General features: G+C 38.8%; 1 protein-coding gene across 7 annotated transcripts in view; it reads right to left on the bottom strand.

The window, feature by feature from the left end:
- CDK13 (cyclin dependent kinase 13) overlaps positions 1-20,666 on the bottom strand; it is a 63,696-nt gene that overhangs the window by 11,664 nt on the left and 31,366 nt on the right. For 2 of the 7 annotated variants that reach the window (XM_042844779.2, XM_024106440.3), the window contains exons 6-8: positions 8,660-8,704; positions 6,840-7,029; positions 2,518-2,574 (exon numbers count right to left, since the gene is read on the bottom strand). In XM_042844779.2, the coding sequence (XP_042700713.2) occupies positions 2,518-2,574; positions 6,840-7,029; positions 8,660-8,704 (292 nt within the window). The remainder of the gene's footprint in view (positions 1-2,517; positions 2,575-6,839; positions 7,030-8,659; positions 8,705-20,666) is intronic. The other 5 variants (XM_042844781.2, XM_008169675.4, XM_065583828.1 and 2 more) reach the window with 3 other exon arrangements.

The following is a 20,666-nucleotide window of genomic DNA, read 5'->3' as shown; positions in this document are numbered from 1 at the left end:
GCAGATTGTTATCTTCTGTCACCACACCCCCAATCACCAGTATGATTTTAGCCATTAATATTATGTAACTTGAGGTTTTGTAACATTTTACACAATTTGAAAGCTGAGATTCCAATATTTTAGACAGTGAATAGCAATGTTTCAGTATTAACAGTTTTCAAGACAGCAGCTAATACAACAGAAATTACCTAGCCCAGCTTTCCAGGTATAGTTTTTGGATAACTGAAAAGCACCGTTTCACATCTGTCATCTTTAATAAAGCATTAGGTTTGAATTGCAAATACACATAGGTATAAAGCAATGTATTTGAATAACTTATATGTGTTTAAATAAAATGAAGTTACAAGCAATTTCTGCCTTCCATAGCAGGTGAACATTCCACATTGCAAATGACACCACTGTTATGTTCAGTGCAACTTCCTAATCAACTAAACACACTGATCTACAATGTGGACTTGTTTATGCCCCCTTCAGTAAATACAGGTGATAACCTTACACTAAAACAATCCCCTCTGGTGGCCCCACAAGCATACACACTTTCAACACACACACACTACTGGAAACATTTTCAAAAGTGCCTAAATGGCTTACGCTCTTAAGTCACTTTTGAAAATGGGACTTCTTGTGGGAAATTTTACTCCACCCTCTACAGATCTGCCAGATTTATTCCAGAAGAGAGTATTATTTTCAGAAGTATTTTGATAGTGAAACTCAGTAACAAAAAAAGTCAAACCTATTAATATTCAATTGTTAAAGATTTCTAGACACTATTTTCTGTTTCAACAGGTATGTTCTTATGTAATATGTCACACCTTCTAGCTGGAAAGTGTTATACATTCAGAAGTGATTTTTTAAAGTTAGATGCACAATTGTGAGTGAAATTACCACAACTCTGAGTGGAAGTTGGGTAAATATGTACAAAAATGGCCATAATTATTCATTTGCATGTACAATTACCCCCTTTGTACACTCAAGATCTATGCATGCATAAGTTAAGCACAGAATTACAAGTGCATACAGCTTATTTTTTAAAAGCTTGCTTTCAGACTTTTCAAATTTTGATAAATGAGATACACAATATATTTCAGTGATTCTAGCATTAAAGTAATGCTTTAAGAAATTTCTTCTGCTGCTTCAAGGTCCCAAATCCTTCTAAATTCTGTTTAATCAGATCAGTAAATCAATTGTCAAAAAATATAGTTCAGTTAGCAACAATGTGGAAAAATTGTTACAGTACAATCCTTAAATGTTCATTAAATCCTACTATTACTGAAGAGAAGACGTACTCAATGAGAGATTGAATCAGGAATGAGATGCCAAAACTGAGCTCACTGGGATCAACATTGCATGTAAAGTTGAAATAAAAGCTTTTGATGATGTTGATTATACGGAGAGGGATTCCACAGGCCCCCAGAATGCACTATAGGCTGGTCCTGTGAATGCTATCAAAAGCCTTCTCAAAAAAAGGCTTACTGGCCTGTGATTGCCAGGATCACCTCTGGAGCCTTTTTAAAAAATTGGCGTCACATTAGCTATCCTCCAGTCATCTGGTACAGAAGGTTACATACCACAGCTAGTAGTTCAGCAATTTCACATTTGAGTTCCTTCAGAACTCTTGGGTGAATACCATCTGGTCTGGTGACTTAACGTTTAATTTATCAATTTGCTCCAAAAAGGCAGAATATGCATGTTAATTTATGGAAGCAGGAGTAATATTGAAATGTTTAAGCAGACCACATCCGAACTGTAAATCTGCATCCTTCATCTCCAGTCAGTTTAGACTGAAAATGAAAGTATTAATTGTGATGTCACTAGTCAGAGCTCTTTATTAAAAAAAATAATCTATATCTGTGCTATTACAGCTAATGGAGATTATCCTTTAACTCAAGAAGCAAGCCTCTCTAACAGTTTTTATGATACAATCAGGGAGAAAGAACACCAAATATTTAACTGAAGTTCAAAGTTTGAAAGGAAAGTGCATAAACAGATTCCCATCTCCCCAAAGTTCTTTGTCCATGGTATTCTGGAGAGACTATAGCTTTGGTATTGCAGAAAGAATCCTTGTACTTTTAAAGAACCAGGATGAGAGGCGTTCCTCTTTCCCACTCCATATAATTCATTTACACTTGAGTTTTATGTTTGTGGTTTTACTACCGTGCACACATACCAGGTGACTGACCTCCCTCCCTCTGGGGCTTCACAACTTTTTATGCTAGTTGTTTAGTTAGATGGCCTGACAATTGTTTATCAACATACAGCTATTATACTTTGACATCTCAACTAAAATTGAATTAAAGCATGAATATAACTGCACTATACCAACATAAACCACTGCATAGCTGCACATTACAAACCTTTACTTCTATCATTTCAGATATTTAATCAGAAAAGAGGATGCCATATTAAAAATGTGATTTGACTTAAACTTCCCTCTACAGAAAAAAGCATCCCTAGCTCTGATAATCACAGAGACCTATGCTTTAAATATATATATTTAACAGAACAGAGTTGTCTTACCTCTCCTCTGAGCTATACAGTCGAGCAAGCCCGAAGTCTGCAAGCTTAATCTGCCCTCTGGTGGAAAGAGTAAAGAATTTTTACTGATTAATCTTGTCAACAGATTTAAAAACCAAACAGATGTTTAAAATGCTCTAACACATCTACAGTTAAACTTCAGTAATTCACACTAGTCACCAGGAGAACCATTACAAGTTACTGCATCTTCTCAATTAATAAGTATGCTAACCAATGCAATTTTAAAAAACAAACCATAAGGGATTGTGAAATGATGTATTTCTTTTTGACAAATGCAGATATACACTTCAAAGAATACTAATGAACATTCAGGGTATACTTTATAAAATAATCAACTAATAACACACGACTGTACTTATTATGTTGATAAAACTTTGAAGAGGGGAGACTGTCATTTTTGTACATTTTAAGCCTGGCTTTAGGGCTGTGGAGATTACTAATTCACACTTCAGTAACGTTTTACTCGGTAAATTGGCCTATTTACTGGTAACTGTACGTACATAAAAAATATTAAATCAAGTATTTGCATAGCAAGTGACTATCAGCAATTGCACCTCCTTGTGGGAAGCATACAAAACTAAACACTCCATTTGTATCAAAGGCTAAAGTTGGGATTTTAAGAGTGATAATTCAAAAGGTATAAAGGATGCTGCTACTCAACAGGCAACATACCATGCCAATCTGGAAGGTTGGATGACTTACACTAGAAAGGTTTCAGTGGGTTGTAGCCCATGAAAGCTTATGCTCTAATAAATTTGTTAGTCTCTAAGGAGCCACAAGTACTCCTACACTAGAAAGGACATTCATACATTTCTATAAGGAAAGAAAAGGACATGGTGCTTTCACAAAGTTTGTCGATTTTAAAAAATCCTTTATTTCTAAATGTTATGTACTAAGTTTATTTATATCCCAGGATTTATTTGTATATTTTTATTTATATCCCAGGATATTAGAGAGACGGGGGGGCGGGGGGGGGGGGGATGAGGCAATACCTTTTATTGGACCAACTTCTGTTGGCAGTTCCACACATGCACCGAGGCTTATGTTTATATACATATGTGTGAAACATGGATTATCACTGCACTTGTGAGCAAGAGTATCAGTGTGTACCTAAAATATGTGTTTGAACACACCTGGTTGCATATTCTTTTAAATCGAAACACTGTACTTCTATACTCCCGAAAGATGAGGTCTTCAGTATTATACAATGTGATAGATGAGTCTACGCGCATTTGACTATAAGATCAGATAGTCAAGAAAGCACAGGTCAGAAACTATGCTTTCACATATTCTAATTTAATATGACAAATACAACTAACAAAAATATCCAAACACAAGACCTGGTTGTAATGGGTGCCTTTAACTATCCAGATACCTGTTGGAAAAATAATACAGAAAAACATAAAATGTCCAATTATTGGAATATGTTAGGGGCAACCTGTTTCAGGAGGAGGAAGAAACCAGGGGAAGCAGCCATTTTAGACTTCATTCTGGTGAACAGGGAGAAACTGATTGTGAATCTGAAGGTTGAAGGCAATTTGGGTGAAGGTGATCACAAAAGGATAGCCTTCATGATTCTTAGAAAGGAAGGAATGAGAGCGACTCCAAAAAGGCAGACCAATAAACTCAGAGAATTGGGAGTCAGGGTCCCATAGGAAGACAATCTAAGGGAAAAAGGAGTTCAAAAGAGCTGCAATTTATCAGAGACAAAATATTAAAGGCAAACTATCCCGATGCAAAGGAAAGAAAGGAAGGAAAAAAACCTAGGAAGCCACTGCATCAGGAGCTCTTTAATGAGCTGCAAATCAAAAAGGAATCTTACAAGAATGAAAATAAGGACAAATTGCTATGGATGGGAACAAAAGAATAGCACATAGGGACAAAATTCAGAGAGGCTAAGGCACAAAATGAGTTATACCAAGCAAGGGACAAAAGGCTATTGATAGAAAAGGTTCTAGAAATACATTAGGAACAAGGAAAAGAAGAAAGTGTAGATCCACTACTTAGCAGGGAAGGCTAATAACAGACACCAAGAAGACTGAAGTGTTTAATACCTATTTTGCTCCAGTCTTCACTAAAAAATTTTGAGACCAGATACTTAATACATTCCTTCCCTCTTGTTAATATTAAGTGTAAATCAAAATAGGAAAATAACAGGTTAAAGAATATTTAGATAAGTTAGATGTATTCAAGTCAACACGGCCTGATGAAATCACCTTATGGTACTTAAAGAACTAGGAATCCAGCAATTATCTCTGAATTCATGGAGGATGGGTGAGGTCCCAGAGGACTGGAGAAGGGCAAATAGAGTACCTATCTTTAAAAAGGGAAACAAAGAAGACCTGGGGAATTAGACCAGTCAGCCTAACTTCAATACCCGGAAAGACATTGGAACAAATTATTAAAGAATCAATTAGTAAGCACCTAGAAGATAACAGGATAATAAATAATAGCCAACATAGATTTGTCAAGAACAAATCATGCCAAACTATGCTAATTTTCTCCTTTGACAGGGTTATTGGCTTAGTGAACTATGGGGAGGGAAGCAGTAGATATGTTTTATCTTAATTTTAGTACAACTTTTGACCATCCCACATAATATTTTCATAAGCAAACTAGGGAAATGTGGTCTAGAAAAAATTATAAAGTTGGGCACATACTGGTTGAAAACCCATACTTGAAGAGTAGTTATCAATGGTTCACTGCCTAAGTGGGAGAATGTATGAAGTGGGGACCCACGGGGATCTGTTCTGCATCCGGTACTATTCATTATTTTTGTTAATGACTTGGATAATGGAGTGGAGAGTCTGCTAATAAAATCTGTTAATGATATCAAGCTTAGCGGGGTTATAAAAACTTTGGAGGACAGGATTAGAATTCAAAATGACCTTGACATTTTGGAGAATTAGTCTGCAATCAACGAGATGAAATTAAATAAATGTTCAAAGTACTAAACTTAGGAAGGAAAAAATCAAAGCAGGCAGTAGTATTGCTGAAAATGATCTGGGGGTTATAATGCATCATAACTTGAATATGAGTCAACAATGTGATGCAGATGCGAAAAAGGCTAAAATACTGTAGTTTAATAACAGGGGCGTTTTATGTAAGAGAGAGGAGGTAACTGATTCACTTTAATTGGCACTGGTGAGCCCTCAGTCGGAATACTGTGTCCAGTTTTGGGTGCCACACTTTAGGAGAGACGTGGATAAATTGGAGAGTCCAGAGGAGAGCAACAGAAATGATAAAAGAAGAATAACCTTTCCTCATTAGTCAATTTAACTGGGTATGTTTAGTCTTGAGGAAAGAAGCCTGAAGTGACACCTATAACCGTCTTCAAATATGTTAACGGTTGTTATAAAGAGGGCAGTGATCAACTGTTTTCAGTGTCCACTGAAAGTTAGACAAGAGGTAACCAGCTTAATCTGCACAAAAGGGAGATTTAGGTTATAATTAGGAAAACTTTCTAACTGTAAGTAGAGTTAAGCATTGGAATAGGTTTCCAAGGGAGGTTGTGGAATCCCTGTCATAGGAAGTTTTTAAGAACAGATTAGACAAATACCTGCCAAGGATGGTCTAGATCAGTTGTAGGCAAGCTGCGGCCTGCAGGCCGCATGTAGCCCATCAGGGTAATCTGACTGCGGGCCGCGAGACATTTTGCTGATGTTGACCGTTGCAGGCACAGCCCCCCCACAGCTCCCAGTGACCCCGGTTCACCATTCCCAGCCAATGGGAGATGTGGGAAGCAGCAGGCCACAAGGACGTGCTATCTGCCGCTCTCCCACAGCTCCCATTGGCCGGGAACAGCAAACTGTGGCTAATAGGAGCTGCGGGGGGCCGTGCCTGCAGACAGTCAATGTCAGCAAAATGTCTCACGACTCACAATCAGATTACCCCGATGGGCCGCAGGTTGCCCCCCACTGGTCTAGATACACATGGTCCTTTCTGCCTCAGCACAAGGGGATAGACTAGATGGCCTAGAGGTCTCTTCCAGATCTATATGATTCAATGATTAAACTCTGAAATTATATTTCTTAGTGCTGGCTGATGAACCTAAGTCCTGATCTTGGTGTTTCCATACAGGTGAAGTAATGAGTAAACAGCAGGTTCACACCCTAAATTGAATGATACTAGGTTCAAAGTTGAAGCTAGTTTTAAAAGTAGCAATAAGCAACCTAAATAATTAAAGTCTATTTTTCTAGCGATAGAAGAAAGTGACACAAATTGCTAGAATTAAATCAAAGGTTTTTTGGTTAAGCTGTTACTTTATAACTTTGTGAACACTTTAAAGTTGGTTATATCCATACCTATTATTTAGTAGAATATTTGAACATTTAATATCTCTGTGCAGGAAGTTCTTCTTATGGCAGTAATCCAATCCCTCCATCAACTGTCTCATAAATGACTTTATGTGATTTTCATTAAAATGAACCAAGCCAGATTCCAGGAGTCCCATCAAGTCATGGTCCATATATTCAAAGACCAGGTAAAATGCACCTAGAAAGAGGGGGGGAAATTACAGATTTCATAATATTCCAAAATATCTTATTACTCTACTTTTAAAAGTACAGTCTAGTATTCTTCACATACATTAGAGAGTGTTCATATTTTTGTAAAATCTGGATAACCTTGGAGAGGGCACCTTATTTCCAACTGCTTAGCTGCATTTAAACACAGCTAAAAATATATTTTCCTATTACTTTTCCATGTAAGCAATTGTTGTAATTGTCAGAGATACAGTAAGAACAAAATGCTAATACAGTAGAACCTCAAAGTTCCAAACACCTCGAGAATGGAGGTTGTTCGTAACTCTGAAACATTTGTAACTTTGAACAAAACGTTATGGTTCCGTCAAAAATTGACAACTGAACATTGACTTAATACAGGTTTGAAACTTTACTATGCAGAAGAAAAACAACAACAAAAAAGGGGGGGGGAGTTTAACACAGTACTGTACTGAATTTGATTTTCCCCCCCTCCGGGGGGGGGGGGGGGGGCGAATCTCTGCTGCTGCCTGATTGCATACTTCCGGTTCCAAAAGAGGTGTGTGGTTGCCCGGTCAGTTCGTAACTCTGGTGGTTCATAACTCTGAGATTCTACTGTATAGAGGATATCTGGACAGAGTTACAGTGGCTTCTCCTTTACAAAATACCAATTTTACACAAAATGGTTTAGCTGGATTAGTATTTCTTCACATGAACCTTGTGGTGAAATCCAGAAATAAAACTACATCTAGGGTAGAGGTGAGTTAACACTGTATTTCTCTGTTACCGTCCTCTGATTTATTTTTAAGCTTGCACTGTGGAATTGTGTCAGGAATGAGCCTACTACTCAGACTGGCAGTGCCTATAACACAGACCAGAACAAGTCAGAAGAGGAAGCCCACAAGTCAGCAGCAGCTCACCCCTTTATAAAATATTAATATCTACACCAGACAAGAATTCCCAACAGCCTAGGCTCACTATATAATAATGGTCTCACTTTAGAAGCTAATGAAAGTCTGTAGTTCAGCAACGGGCACTCAATATGCCACATTTAAATAAGGTTAATACCCAAATGCGTAAATTGGAAAAAAGTGAAGGGCCCTGACCAGCAAATGGAAGTTTAGACAGTCTCCTTTGCTTAGCATTTAAGCAGACAAAAAGAGATTACTCCTACTCTAAAGAAAATAATATGTTAAGAAACTTGAGATCAAATTAGAAGAGTGACCCTTTTGGGTACGGCACATGGCTCTCCTGGCATTTGTGGCTTTTTCTTAAGCTCCCCTCTTTCTGCCTGATTTCAGGCAGAGGGAGCTGAGTGCTGATTATAGGATAGCCCCTCAACCCCCATGTTGTCACACATCTACAGAGGGCAAGGGAAGTGCTGAGCAAATGGACCAGTGATTATATGATCTTGTCACATCAAGAAGATGGGAGGAAGATAGGAAGGGAAAGGATGGAAGACAATGTTAAAAGGGAGCTGCAGACAGCCACAGGTCTCCTGACATTGTGTTGCAATGTTTGCATAATGATGAGGTTCACACAAAAGTATGTAGAAAGCTAGCTGGTTACAAGGTGCTAGCTCCTCATTTCCAAAAGCTAGACTTCATTTAAAACACAGATAAAAATGTTAAAATTTTCCTTACTTGCCATGTAACCAATTGTTGTAGTTGCCACAGGGATATTGTGACCTTAAATAAGAAGGAAGGTGGTACATGAAACACTTAAAATGCAGACCACCCAAAGCTTGAACCCACCCCACACCCCCAACAAAATGCACTGTCAATGTAAAAACCACAGGATCAGACTAAAATTTCATGATTTAGTGACTTTTTCTAATCACATTTGATGAAATGGTTCATCAACTCTGCAAAGCCAAATACCACTAATCTTGGGGAAATATTTTGTATTCCTGAGTGTATGGAGGGTACTAATGCTGGTGCCCCATCATCTGAGTGCCTACTTCCCCTTCCTTGCATAAAAGAAGACTACAAGCCCATTATATATGCAGTTAAACAGAACAAGATCTCATCTCTAAACATATAGCAAAATGAATAACTGGAGCTATCACGGTGAACTTATCCAGTCAGGACTAGTGCCTTTTAAAAATCTAAGCAAAAGAACTACACAAAACTCACATTTCTTTCCTCTTCCTCTCACAAAAGTTAATAAAGTAGAAAGACCAAAAGTCATAGAATCATAGAATATCAGGGTTGGAAGGGACCTCAAGAGGTCATCTAGTCCAACCCCCTGCTCAAAGCAGGACCAATTCCCAACTAAATCATCCCAGCCAGGGCTTTGTCAAGCCGTGCCTTAAAAACCTCCAAGGAAGGAGGTCCACGTGCTTGCTCCCAGAAAAGAGCTTGGAAGAGACCCTATTATACAGGGGATCAAGCACCCGGACTGACCCTCATTTTGGGTGATTTTGCTTTCACTACACTGTTCAAACAACACATCACAATAGGTGATATCTCAGAAGGATGACAATTACTGTGGGAGCACTGAGAAATAAAAGAAGAACGGCATATGAATTAGATATGGACTTGGTTGGTGCTGTTAAATTGTTTTTAACACTCTCCCGATTAAATACACCAGATTCTCACTCCAATTTCTTATAATGAACATAAGATGAGTATAGCAAATATAGTAAAATTCCCATTTTACTGATTGTACTAGTGCAAATGAAAATGGAATGTAACATCAGATTTATGCTTTAGAAAATAAACTAAATATCAGATACAATGTTGTATGTAGATTTAACAGTGTTTCAACTGTCAAGCTGATCTGACTTTCTTTTTCTTGCCTACAGGGAAACTGCCAGAACTAGATTACTAAGCAATTATATTCTGTTGTATTCATAGGATGAGTGACACTGCAATTTCATATTGCCATAATCATAAATAGGTCATTACAAATTTGATTTTCAGTATTACTCAAACTAATTTTAGTCTGCGACTGCAAGAGGCATTAGACCACTCCAAATGAAGTGTTTTGTTTACTCCTTCATAAAAACAAATGCAGGGTTATTTTCATGAGGTGGGTGTGATCTCATGGTGAGAGAAAAGTTATTTATGCTATCTGATCATGTCATATTGTGTGGCGGGACAAAGCAGGGAGCCTGCCATCTTCCCTGCTTCTTACCTTTGCATATACATCAGGGGATGGACCTGATATTCAAGGCAGTAATTGGGGCAGGGAGGGAGGAAGGAAGGGGAGAATGAAAACACAAAAGAGGCTTTTAGATGGACAGTAGCCTGTTCACTGCACAACAACCAGTTTCTCCCCATAACCCACAAGATTTGGTAGCTCAGTTCATAGCAGCACCAGGCTTTAAGCGTAACCTAGACAAATCCCACATAATTCTCATTCTTATGAGGAAACACCAACTGGCATGGGAACCCTATTTTCCTCTTTCAAGTTAAAGACCAAGAATTTCAAGAACTGTGGAGTTACATTATACTTCAAAATAACCCATTCCTCCACACCAGCTTTCCCCATTAGACATATTTCATGAGGCAGTGCAATGGAAGCAAAAAGTCCCGCTACGCTAAATTTTATGAAATCCAAATAAACTGGTTACACCAAATTACTTATTTAATTTATACATTGCTCAACTTAGCACCTGCTATGTTAAGGACCTGAACTGCTTCATAAGTACCTATAGGGAGGGAGGCAACCAACAGTCCATTTCCACATGCTGGAAGAGAGCACTCACTTGTCTTTGCCCAACTCCCTTCACTAATACCATGCAGCTCATCTCCCTTCCTTCTGAGATAAGCTTCCTCAACATTACTTGGAGTTGATGGAGAAGCAGCTAGATAGTGGTAATAATGATCAGTTTTGAACATGAGATAAGAGATAGTAACTGAATCTATTAAGGAGATACACGATATAAAGGAGACCTGGGTGGACAAACACAATCCTTGTCTTAATCTTTTTATTAGCATCTGGGGAACTCATTTTTTAGACCCTGGGTATGCCTACACTGCAATAAAACACCTGCAGCTGGCCCATGTCAGTTGATGGGCTCACGGATCTGGGCTGTAGAGCTATAAAAGTGCAGTGTTTGGGAGGAGAGTCCCACAGCCTGGTCTCCAGCCCCAGCCAGGATGTCTACACTGCCATTTTATAGCCCCACAGCCTGAGCCCTGAGGGTGTTTTATTGCAGTATAGACATACCTAGTATTTTTCAAGAGATGCTGATCCTTAGAAGGATATCTCACTTTCTAGCTCTTTTATATTTAGAGCACCTGTTTTTTAGTTCCATTCTAAGGGCTCTGTCAATGGTAAGAAGCAAAAGTTCCTATTACCAATCAACTGAGCTGGAATATGATGCTCTAAGATGTGTATGCAAGATGGATGTGACTATAAAAATATCACTAGTGTGGTTTGTAGTGTAGGAAGGATCCACCTGGGACCTGCAAAACCTGGCAAGATGTCCTCCAGGCATCTTCAAAACGGACACATTTATGCTTATTTATTTATTTATTATTTACACACTGGGGTAACTGACTTGGGAGGTCTGACGTAACCTGGACACCAAACCATGCATTTGTTGCTAGAGTATGGAAGATGGTGCTCTCATTCATTGGTGCAAGTAGTGCTTAGAGAAAGCTGAAAGTCTAAACAATTGAGAGTACTAAGCCAATACGAAACAGTATTTTATAAGGGAAAAATGGGGATTACTCAGATCTAATCAGACACACAGATCAGATCTCCTGAGTGAATGGTCTGGAGAGACCAGAGTCTATTACTAACATTTTCTTACAAACTAGATTAGACAAAAACCTGTAAACATTTCTCGATAAAGTGATTTTCCTTTATGTAAAAAGTGCATTTTTACTAGCAAAATGTATACATACTTCCACTCCTGGTTTTTTGTTCTTTTTCTTTATACTTAGCCTGTAGGAGTTTTAAATGATGCAGAAATAAAATATTTGTCTTAATTCCTCTCCCTTTGTGACAAGTAACGGTACATTTAAAGAGAGAGTCTAACATGACACCTCTGTCCCATAGTGATGACATGTTGAGGGGTGGAGGGGGGAAGAGAGCTATGTCTGCCTTCTCTGCAGAGGTAGCCCAGGTGAATGGCACCTCCATTACCCTCACCTGTGTGAAAAGTCTTGGTCAGAGTGCTGTATCCTCATTGATGCTCCATCCATGTGTGTCACTAGGACACATTAGGACTTCTGGGAGCATATCCCCTGGTTCTTTGTGCTGCAGTAAACTGAGCCACTCCAATTGTCTCTCTGTGAACCATGAGATAACTAGTCTGTCCTTCTCGGCACACTGGGGGAATTGCAAGAAAGCCCTCAACTACGAGCACTCCAGTGATTTAACCTCACTGCAAAATGGGTGGGTTATCAGACTGCGTGAAAGTGAACCCAGGCTCTAACCCACACCCCAGCCTCGGCAGCTAGCCCAGCATGAATGCACCACCCAGGTTAGAGATGGTTTTCAGTCCAGACTGGAGGAAAGTTGGGGCAATGGCTGAGTAAGAGCCAAGACTAATTCTGCAGTGGAGATGCACCCAAAGAGGTCTGGTAGCAACATAAACAAATGCAGTTTTACTTTCTAGAAGTAATTATCAATTCCCTTGATATGGTTAGTTTTGTGGTCAGGAGAAAGCAGCTGTGAAAGGCTCCCTTCTATCAAGCCAATCTAAAAGGAACTGTGGTAAAGAAACGTACAAACAGAATTAGGAACTGAAGAGTAGGGAAGACATTCTCCTGATGGAATCTCATCTCTAGTGCAGGCCCAACAACAGCTGCTGATTAGAATGTATAGTACAGTAGTCAGGCTGAACCATATGAAATTTATTATTAAGGTTACATTAGACAAACTGTACACAGAAGGGAACTTTTCTGGTCCTGCTTTAAGACTGCCAATTACAAGAAGGAAAGCAGTGCCTATGTTAAAACAGTACTGATACTATATCCCTACAGATATAGCACAAACTTCCCCCAACACACACACTTAGGATGACATCCTGTCTAATGGAATTAACAGGTATATGGAAAGTTTTTGAACTTCCGGTGTTGACATTTTATGGACAATAAAGGTACCAAATAAGACGATGTCAGAATCCTTCCTACAAGCATTGAAAAAACAGGTTGTGGGACAGGGATGATAAACGTAGGTCTAATCTTCACTCCCATGGGAATGAGTGTAAGGTGATGCAAACTGTGGTGCTTGCTTTTGTTAGTTCCTTTATCACTTCTTTTGTTTATTTTATTACAATTTGGTTACATTTTTTTTCTCATTATACTGATTACAACTCAATTGAGAAGGCATACAAACATTTAAAAATCCATGGTTTCAGAGTAGCAGCCGTGTTAGTCTGTATCCGCAAAAAGAACAGGAGCCCACGAAAGCTTATTCTCAAATAAATTTGTTAGTCTCTAAGGTGCCACAAGTACTCCTGTTCTTTTTAAAAATCCATGAGGCATGTATTCACTTAATTTCATTGCAAGAAATCACCCTGATCAGAGGTCACCTCCTGTCTTCAAAATCAAGCCTTCTGTGTCACCTTCCCAAACTGTACATATTTGTGTATATTTTATATATATATATATATATATAACAATTTCAGTTACACTGAACTACACAGTGAATTTGTTTCTCAAATTTATGTTTAAAATCCTAATCAAAACAGAACACTAGCTTGAGTTGCTTGAAAACCACCAATATTTTTATAGTTTTGTTAATTTCTAAATAAACAAATGATTAGTCCTGGATTTTTTGGGTGACACTGTGAAATATTTATACTCAATCTGAGTAAGATTCAGTTCAGCAGTGTTTGGGTTAGTTGGTTTGTTTATATGTATAAATAAATCAGTAAGATGAGGAAATGCAATCAACATAATCAAACTATAGCAATTAAATAAGAAAAAAAACTGTTAGACTATGTAGTTTGTTCCTATGAAAGTTCAGGATTGTTCTCTGTAATATATTTATTAGTGTACTGCCCTGTCTAATTTTTTTAATGAGCCAAACAGTACAGCTTGCACGTCTTCCCTTCGGAAATTTTATTTTCAGTTTTTAACTCTCACTAAATATCTGGTTTGGACTGTACTGTCTAGATGCAGCAATTCATATTTTCCCCAAAGTTAATCTTATCCTGCTTTCTGCCTACACACACACACAAAAAAATTAAGGTTGAGAAGTCAAGCACTCAAAAATTACAAAATACCAGAATTAAGGTAGTTTGTGCAACCTTAGTTCGGCCCCCTTCTATGTATGCATTTTGATATTTTTCCCCAGGACTCCTGCATCATCCACAGAATGGACAGTTCTCACCTAGTGCTCAGCTATTCAATTTTTTATTTTCTCCTCATCGTTTAATGTTTGGCCCTAGATCTTATTTACTGCACACTATTCAAATCTTGCAATAAAACAGAATTATTAATTTCCTTGTGGGCTTTTTTATGGTGCTCCATCAGTGTAGTACTGGACAGCTTTATAAATATTCATTTATCTTTACAACAGCCCTCTGAAATGAGGGAATGGGATTATCCTCATTTTACTGATGGGGAGAGGAAACACACAGAGATTACGGCAAATAGTATCCACTAGTTTTGGATGACCAATCTGAGGTGCCTAGGACCTGATTTTTCAGAGTAATTGACAATATATATAGGTTGGCAGAATTCAATTTTTATTGTTGTATAATTTTGATGTTTGTGTGTTATTTTAACGCATTTTTTTTTCAATTTTTACTGATTTACACTTTCACAGTTGTGGGAAATTATGAAAGGGTCAAACAATTATTTAATGACAGAAAACGCTGAGATTCAAAAAGTCAAAGTTTTATAACCATTAAAAACAAAAACTGTCAGCATCACTTGTCCAATATACAAAGTAAATAGCCTTAAATCAAACTAATGAGTTCTCAAGAAGCATTTTTCTTATTTCTATTATTATATTATTATTGCTTCTATTATTTTTCTTATTTCTATTATTATTATTGATAGAAATATTTTTTCGTCAGTTTCTGTGTATGGTGAAATTGACATTTACGGATAAAAACCTCATCCTTCCAAGCCTAACTATATAGCACTTCTGAGTTCAAAAGACAACTCCCATGAACTTCAGTTGCAGTCAGGGTAGATAATTAAAAATAAATAATAATAATAATAAATAATAATAATAATTTAAATCTTATTTAAATTAAATACAGATAGGTTTAATTTTTAAAAAATCAATTTAAAATTAAATTTGAAATTAAGAACTAGTGTTGTGGCCTGAACTCACTAAGCTATTAAAATCTTTTAAAGGAAACACAAAAAAATAACATTCAGCAGTACATTTGCTGCCAGAGTTTTAAAGAAAGTCAAATCACTCAACTGGTGTAAGTCACTGGCTAAGCACCCAGAGTTTGCTGAAGTACAAAACGAGCTTTTCATAGAAATAGCCTCTTCTGCAAGTGCAGAGAGAATATTTTCTTCATTTCAGTTTGTTCAATTAATGCAGTTCAATGACTAACTCCTTCAAAGCTAAGAAACCAACTAGAAGTTGAACAAGACGGAAAACTTGTTTTCCTCTTCCAATCTATGAATTTAAATCTAAGTGGAAGAGGATGAGAACTATTAGTTCTAAAATCTGGAAGAACACAGGGACCAGAAAAAAAAAGCAGTTAAATTCACTAACTGCAGATACTTTATTTAATAAATCAGTTAGTTTAAAATGTAAAACATGGTTCGATGAACTTTTGGATAAGCATTTTTCCTCCTATGTATCCAGCACATTTAAGGTAGGTTTACTGATTTTAAAAAAATCTAAATGCTATTTTTGTGCCTTTTTAATTGAATTTGAATTTCCATCAACATAGAGCTTGACACAAATTACAAGTAAAAAGTTAATCTAGCAAATAAGAACGCATCATTCACCATTTCTAACAATGCTAATAATCAGAATCTGAATAAAGGTAAATTAAGTCACATGATTGCTTATATAAATGTGTATAGCTACAGCATCTCCTTCTGGCTGACAAAAAGAAGCACCAAATTTAGTGTGAAGTCTATGTGGAATTGTAAATCAATATGTTGTAAATCAAGAACCAACTTTTAACTAAAAAGTACAAATGATTTAGATTAAGGTTTCTTTCTTGGTGATTTACATTATCATTAAAATCAGTGACTTAAATCAATCCACCCTGGTTGCAGCTGCGAGGGCTCAGCACTTCTGCAAATCAGACACCAGGATCTCAAGTCAGGTACCCAGAAATGAGGAACACACAATTCGTGACTGTGTATGACAAGTTTAGTTTCAGCGACTTGCCCAACATTACACAGGAACTCTGGGACAGAGGCAGGGATAGAATCCAATAATCCATGGCAGCATTCAACTGCTTTAACCATGACACCCTCCTTTCTTTTCCTGTGATCCCCTGCCTCATTCACTTCACATCTTCCAACTTCTGCAACAAATGAAGCAGATAATCTCCTTCACTATACAACCCTGAGCAGGTCTATGCTGTGCACTGAATATGGCAGGGCTCCTGTGGGAAAAAACAGTATGGGATCATGTAATTAAAAACTCTCAAAATGCACAGGCACAAGGGAGCTGAATTAATGTTGCACAGACAAACTTAATTCTGGCATTTCCTAACTTTGGAGCGCTTAACTTTGCAAGCTTAATAATGTCCTTTTAAGGTTTTCTTTTTTTGTGCGCGCAATTCCCTAGGTTTTTTAAAAAGAAAACTGAAAAATCCACCCCACCCCACAGGAATTCCATGCTGTGGCATCATAGTCACCCACATTGATCACCAGCAGGGTTGGAGTATTTAGATCAGCTGTACAGACCTCTACTACTTGAGCAAATGGAGTAAATGAGAAGATGGACCAGCACTACAGGTGGATGAGAAAAACTTTGCTCTTGAGTTTCACAGATATATGCTGAGAGGAGAGGAATGGTAAGTCAGAGATCTTGGATTCCAGTCCAGGCTCTGGAGGGGAACATTCTCCAGCAGGCATAGACTCTTCTGCCTGTTTCCCTTAAGTGACTCCTTTAACACTGTCCCCTCCAACCAGTCCTTTCCCACCCAAGCTCCTTGTCTCCTCACCTATCCAGTGTCAGTGTCCACTTCTCAGGCTTCTCATCAGACTCTGTCTTGTTGCCCATCCAGACCCAGTTTCCCTCCACCTCCGCCTGGCTCCACATCGGATGCCTCCATCCCCCACCTTAGCCTCCAATCACTTGCCCTCTTCTACTACCCATGTTCCTCATCCCCACTGGCTCTCAGTCTCAATCTTCTCATCTCAAGTTTTAGTGCTCTCTCCCCCAATCCAACTCACTATCCCAATCTATTTGCCCAGACAGTGCCAGTTCTCCCCCCACGCCCAACTCCTTGTCAGACCTGTCTCCCCACCCCCATTTCCTCCTTTCCCCCAGGTTTCTCATCCAATGCTAAGCTCTCACATTGCAACAGATGAGAGTAATACTTTCTTCTATCTCCAGTTGGCTAAGAGACTCCCTCCCATCCTGATGGATGAAGACCTGGCCTCACTTATTTATGCCTTTGTCAGCCCTCAACCAGATTACAGCAATGTGGCATACTGTGCATGAAACCGTCAACACCTGGGAAGCTCCAAGTACAAAATGCCACAGCGCATCTCCTCAGCTACCATGAGCACATCACACCTGTTCTCGCTCTCTACATTGGCTTCCCATAGAACTTCGAATCAAATTTCAAGGTCTTGGTCCTTATCTTCAAATCATTGTCCAGAATACCTAAAAGACCAGCCCCAGAGAACCTAAAACACCAGATCAAAGAGCATGGTCGAAAACGTCACTCCTCTGGCACAATGGAACTCTCAACAATAAGAGTAAAGCTTGTTTGTGTGGGAGACAGAAAGTTCTCCAGGGGGTGGTCCAACAACATGTGACAGAAGTGTAGTTAATGCTGCTTAATGCACTACTGAAAAGGCACTTGTACATTACAGTAACACCTCGCTTAACGCTGTAGTTACGTTATTGAAAAATGCTACTTTAAGCAAAATGATGTTAAGCGAATCCAATTTCCCCATAAGAATTAATGTAAATGGGGGGGTTAAGTTCCAGGGAAATTTTTTCATTAGACAAAAGATATTATACATATACAGTATACTTTTTAAACAATTTTAAACAATGTAATCATAGAATATCAGGGTGGGAAGGGACCTCATCTAGTCTAACCCCCTGGTCAAAGCAGGACCTATTGGACCAAACAGATTTTTGTCCCAGATCCCTAAATGACCCTGTTAAGGATTGAACTCACAACCCTGGGTTTAGTAGGCCAATGCTCAAACCACTGAGCTATCCCGGCCATTGTGAAGCTTGGTTGAGATGGTGGAGTCAGAGGGTGAAATAGGGTGGATTGTCCAGCTGCTTCTCTTGCTCTTCTTTTCAAAGTACCGGGGGTGCTCAACCCTCGGCTCTGCCCCAGGCCCACCTTCACTCCACCCTTCCCCTAAGGCCCCACCCCTGCCCTGCCTCTTCCCGCCCCCTGTCCCCAACTCCCCAGCCTCCTGAACTCCCGCCTACAGCCATCTGCTGTTTCGTGAAGGCATGGGTAGGGAGTGGGGAGACTGCACGCCTCCCTCCTGCAGTAATCAGCTGTTTTGTAGCGTTCAGGAGGTTCGGGGGGAGAGGGGCAAGGGAGAGGCTCCTCCCGCCTCTCCTCCAGAGCCTCCTGAATGCTGCGAAACAACTGATTGCTACAGGTGGGAAGTGCAGGGAAGGATGGGGGAGTTGCTGATCCGCAGGGCCGCCGGCAGGTGGGAGACGCTGGACGAGGTGGAGGGGAGCTGATGGGGGGCTCCTGGCCCACCCTGGTTCCAAGCCCCCATGGCCAAACAATGCTATAAGCAAACATTGCGCAACTTTAAATAAGTATGTTCTCTAATAGATCAGCAACGTAACAACGAAACAACGTTAACTGGGACGACGTTAAGTGAGGAGCTACTATATGGTGCTGAACATGGTATAAAACCTGAATACAATAGAATCCAAACTCAGTTCTCCACCCCTAAATTTTCCTCCCAGCTCCAGTTGTCTTATCCACCTATTCACAGTCCCGTCACAGCTCCCAGTCCCCTTGTTTAGCCAGTATCAGTCTCCCCGACCACCCTAAATCCCAGTCGTAATCCCCCACTCATCATAATCTATTCCCTCTTGTCCCTTCTGCATTTGAATCAGGCAGTTTCCTCCCCCATGCTGCCTCTTCCCATCAGGGAAGTCATTAAGAGCACAGGGGAGAGAGAGAGTCCCAGCTGCGAAAAAAGCGCTGCTCAGCCCTGGGAATTTAGCTGCTAAAATCTCAGGAAGCCTCTGTTGAGCATGTGCAAACTGATTTTTCAAAGGCTTACAACTTTGGGCAGATTTTCACGAGAACCGTAAAAGGCACAACCCTGCCGAGTCCTTGCTCCAAAGCATGGCGGTACTAGAGCTGTTCAAAGGAAAGTCTGCCAAAAAGTAATACAGCAAAAACCATGTATTTTCTCCTAGCCTCATTCTTGGGAATAGGTAAACTATTTTGGCTGGAATTAAAACAAAAAAAACAAAACAAAACAAAACAAAACAAACCAAGGCAGATACCCAGCAAGGAAAATTGCATCCCAACTGGTTAAAGCCTAACAAAATTATAGGCAACTGAAAACAGAGTCTTATAATGGGAAGAGTCGGGCAACCTAAATGGTAGGTGGTGCTATCCTCATGTTTCTAAGTCCCTTTGCATTATTTCTTTGCCCTTGGTGCTCACAATGCTTTCTAAATTAATACTTTAAGTTTAGTTAGTGCTTCCAAATTAAAGCTAGATCTACTGCCAGTATTTGTAGTACCTTTTTAGGCATCTTCTCCCAATTTGATATTTTACCATTTATTATTGTGCTTTCTTTATGGTCCTTCAGCCAATGTTCAGTCCATGTAATAATGATCATTTACAAGCCTAGTTGCAAAATGAATTCAGATAAGATTTCATGACTTCATTAAAAATTGTACTAAATATTACATGTTTTGCTTTCCTTTCACTCATTCATTTTGAAATGCTGCCTAAAACAACTGAGTTTGTTTGATAATTTCTTCATAAATTGGTGCTGCTTGTTACTTATATTTCTGTAATCCTCTAGATATTTAGTGTTTTCTTCTTAACATTTGTTCCTCTTTTAAAAAACAGAAATACTAGTTAGACTTTTGGGATAGTAATGGTCAGAAATTTTATTTGTTTAACACCAGAACTCCATTTCTTTTCTCCAGTTGTCCATAACCTCTATGGTAGTCAAAGACATTTCAGAAGTACTGTCAGTCATACAAGAAGTTTGTTATGTAATTCTTCTAATGCTCTCACATGTATGTTTTCCCATCCAGCTGTGTACATTTAAGTGTCACATATAGTCTCTTAATCAGTTGCTCCTTATAAAAACATTTACTTTCTAATCAACACAATCTATTTTATTATTCTTGTTAAAACCGATTTTAACAAGACGTGCAATAGCTCAGTCATATGAATCAATTTTATTCCTTCATTAAAACTGTTCTCTCTCTCTAGTACTTTTCACCCTAAATTGTTTCTAAGAGTCCTCCTCATTCCCTTTAGCCCCTGGTTAGTATCTTCTCATTCTATTAAGGTTTTCCTATTTCTTCCGTATAAGCTACAGATGACTATATTCTTGTTGT

The sequence above is a fragment of the Chrysemys picta genome, chromosome 2 (genome assembly GCF_011386835.1).
Source record: "Chrysemys picta bellii isolate R12L10 chromosome 2, ASM1138683v2, whole genome shotgun sequence".
NCBI lineage: Eukaryota > Metazoa > Chordata > Testudines > Emydidae > Chrysemys > Chrysemys picta.
This window is presented reverse-complemented; position numbering and strand designations above follow the sequence as displayed.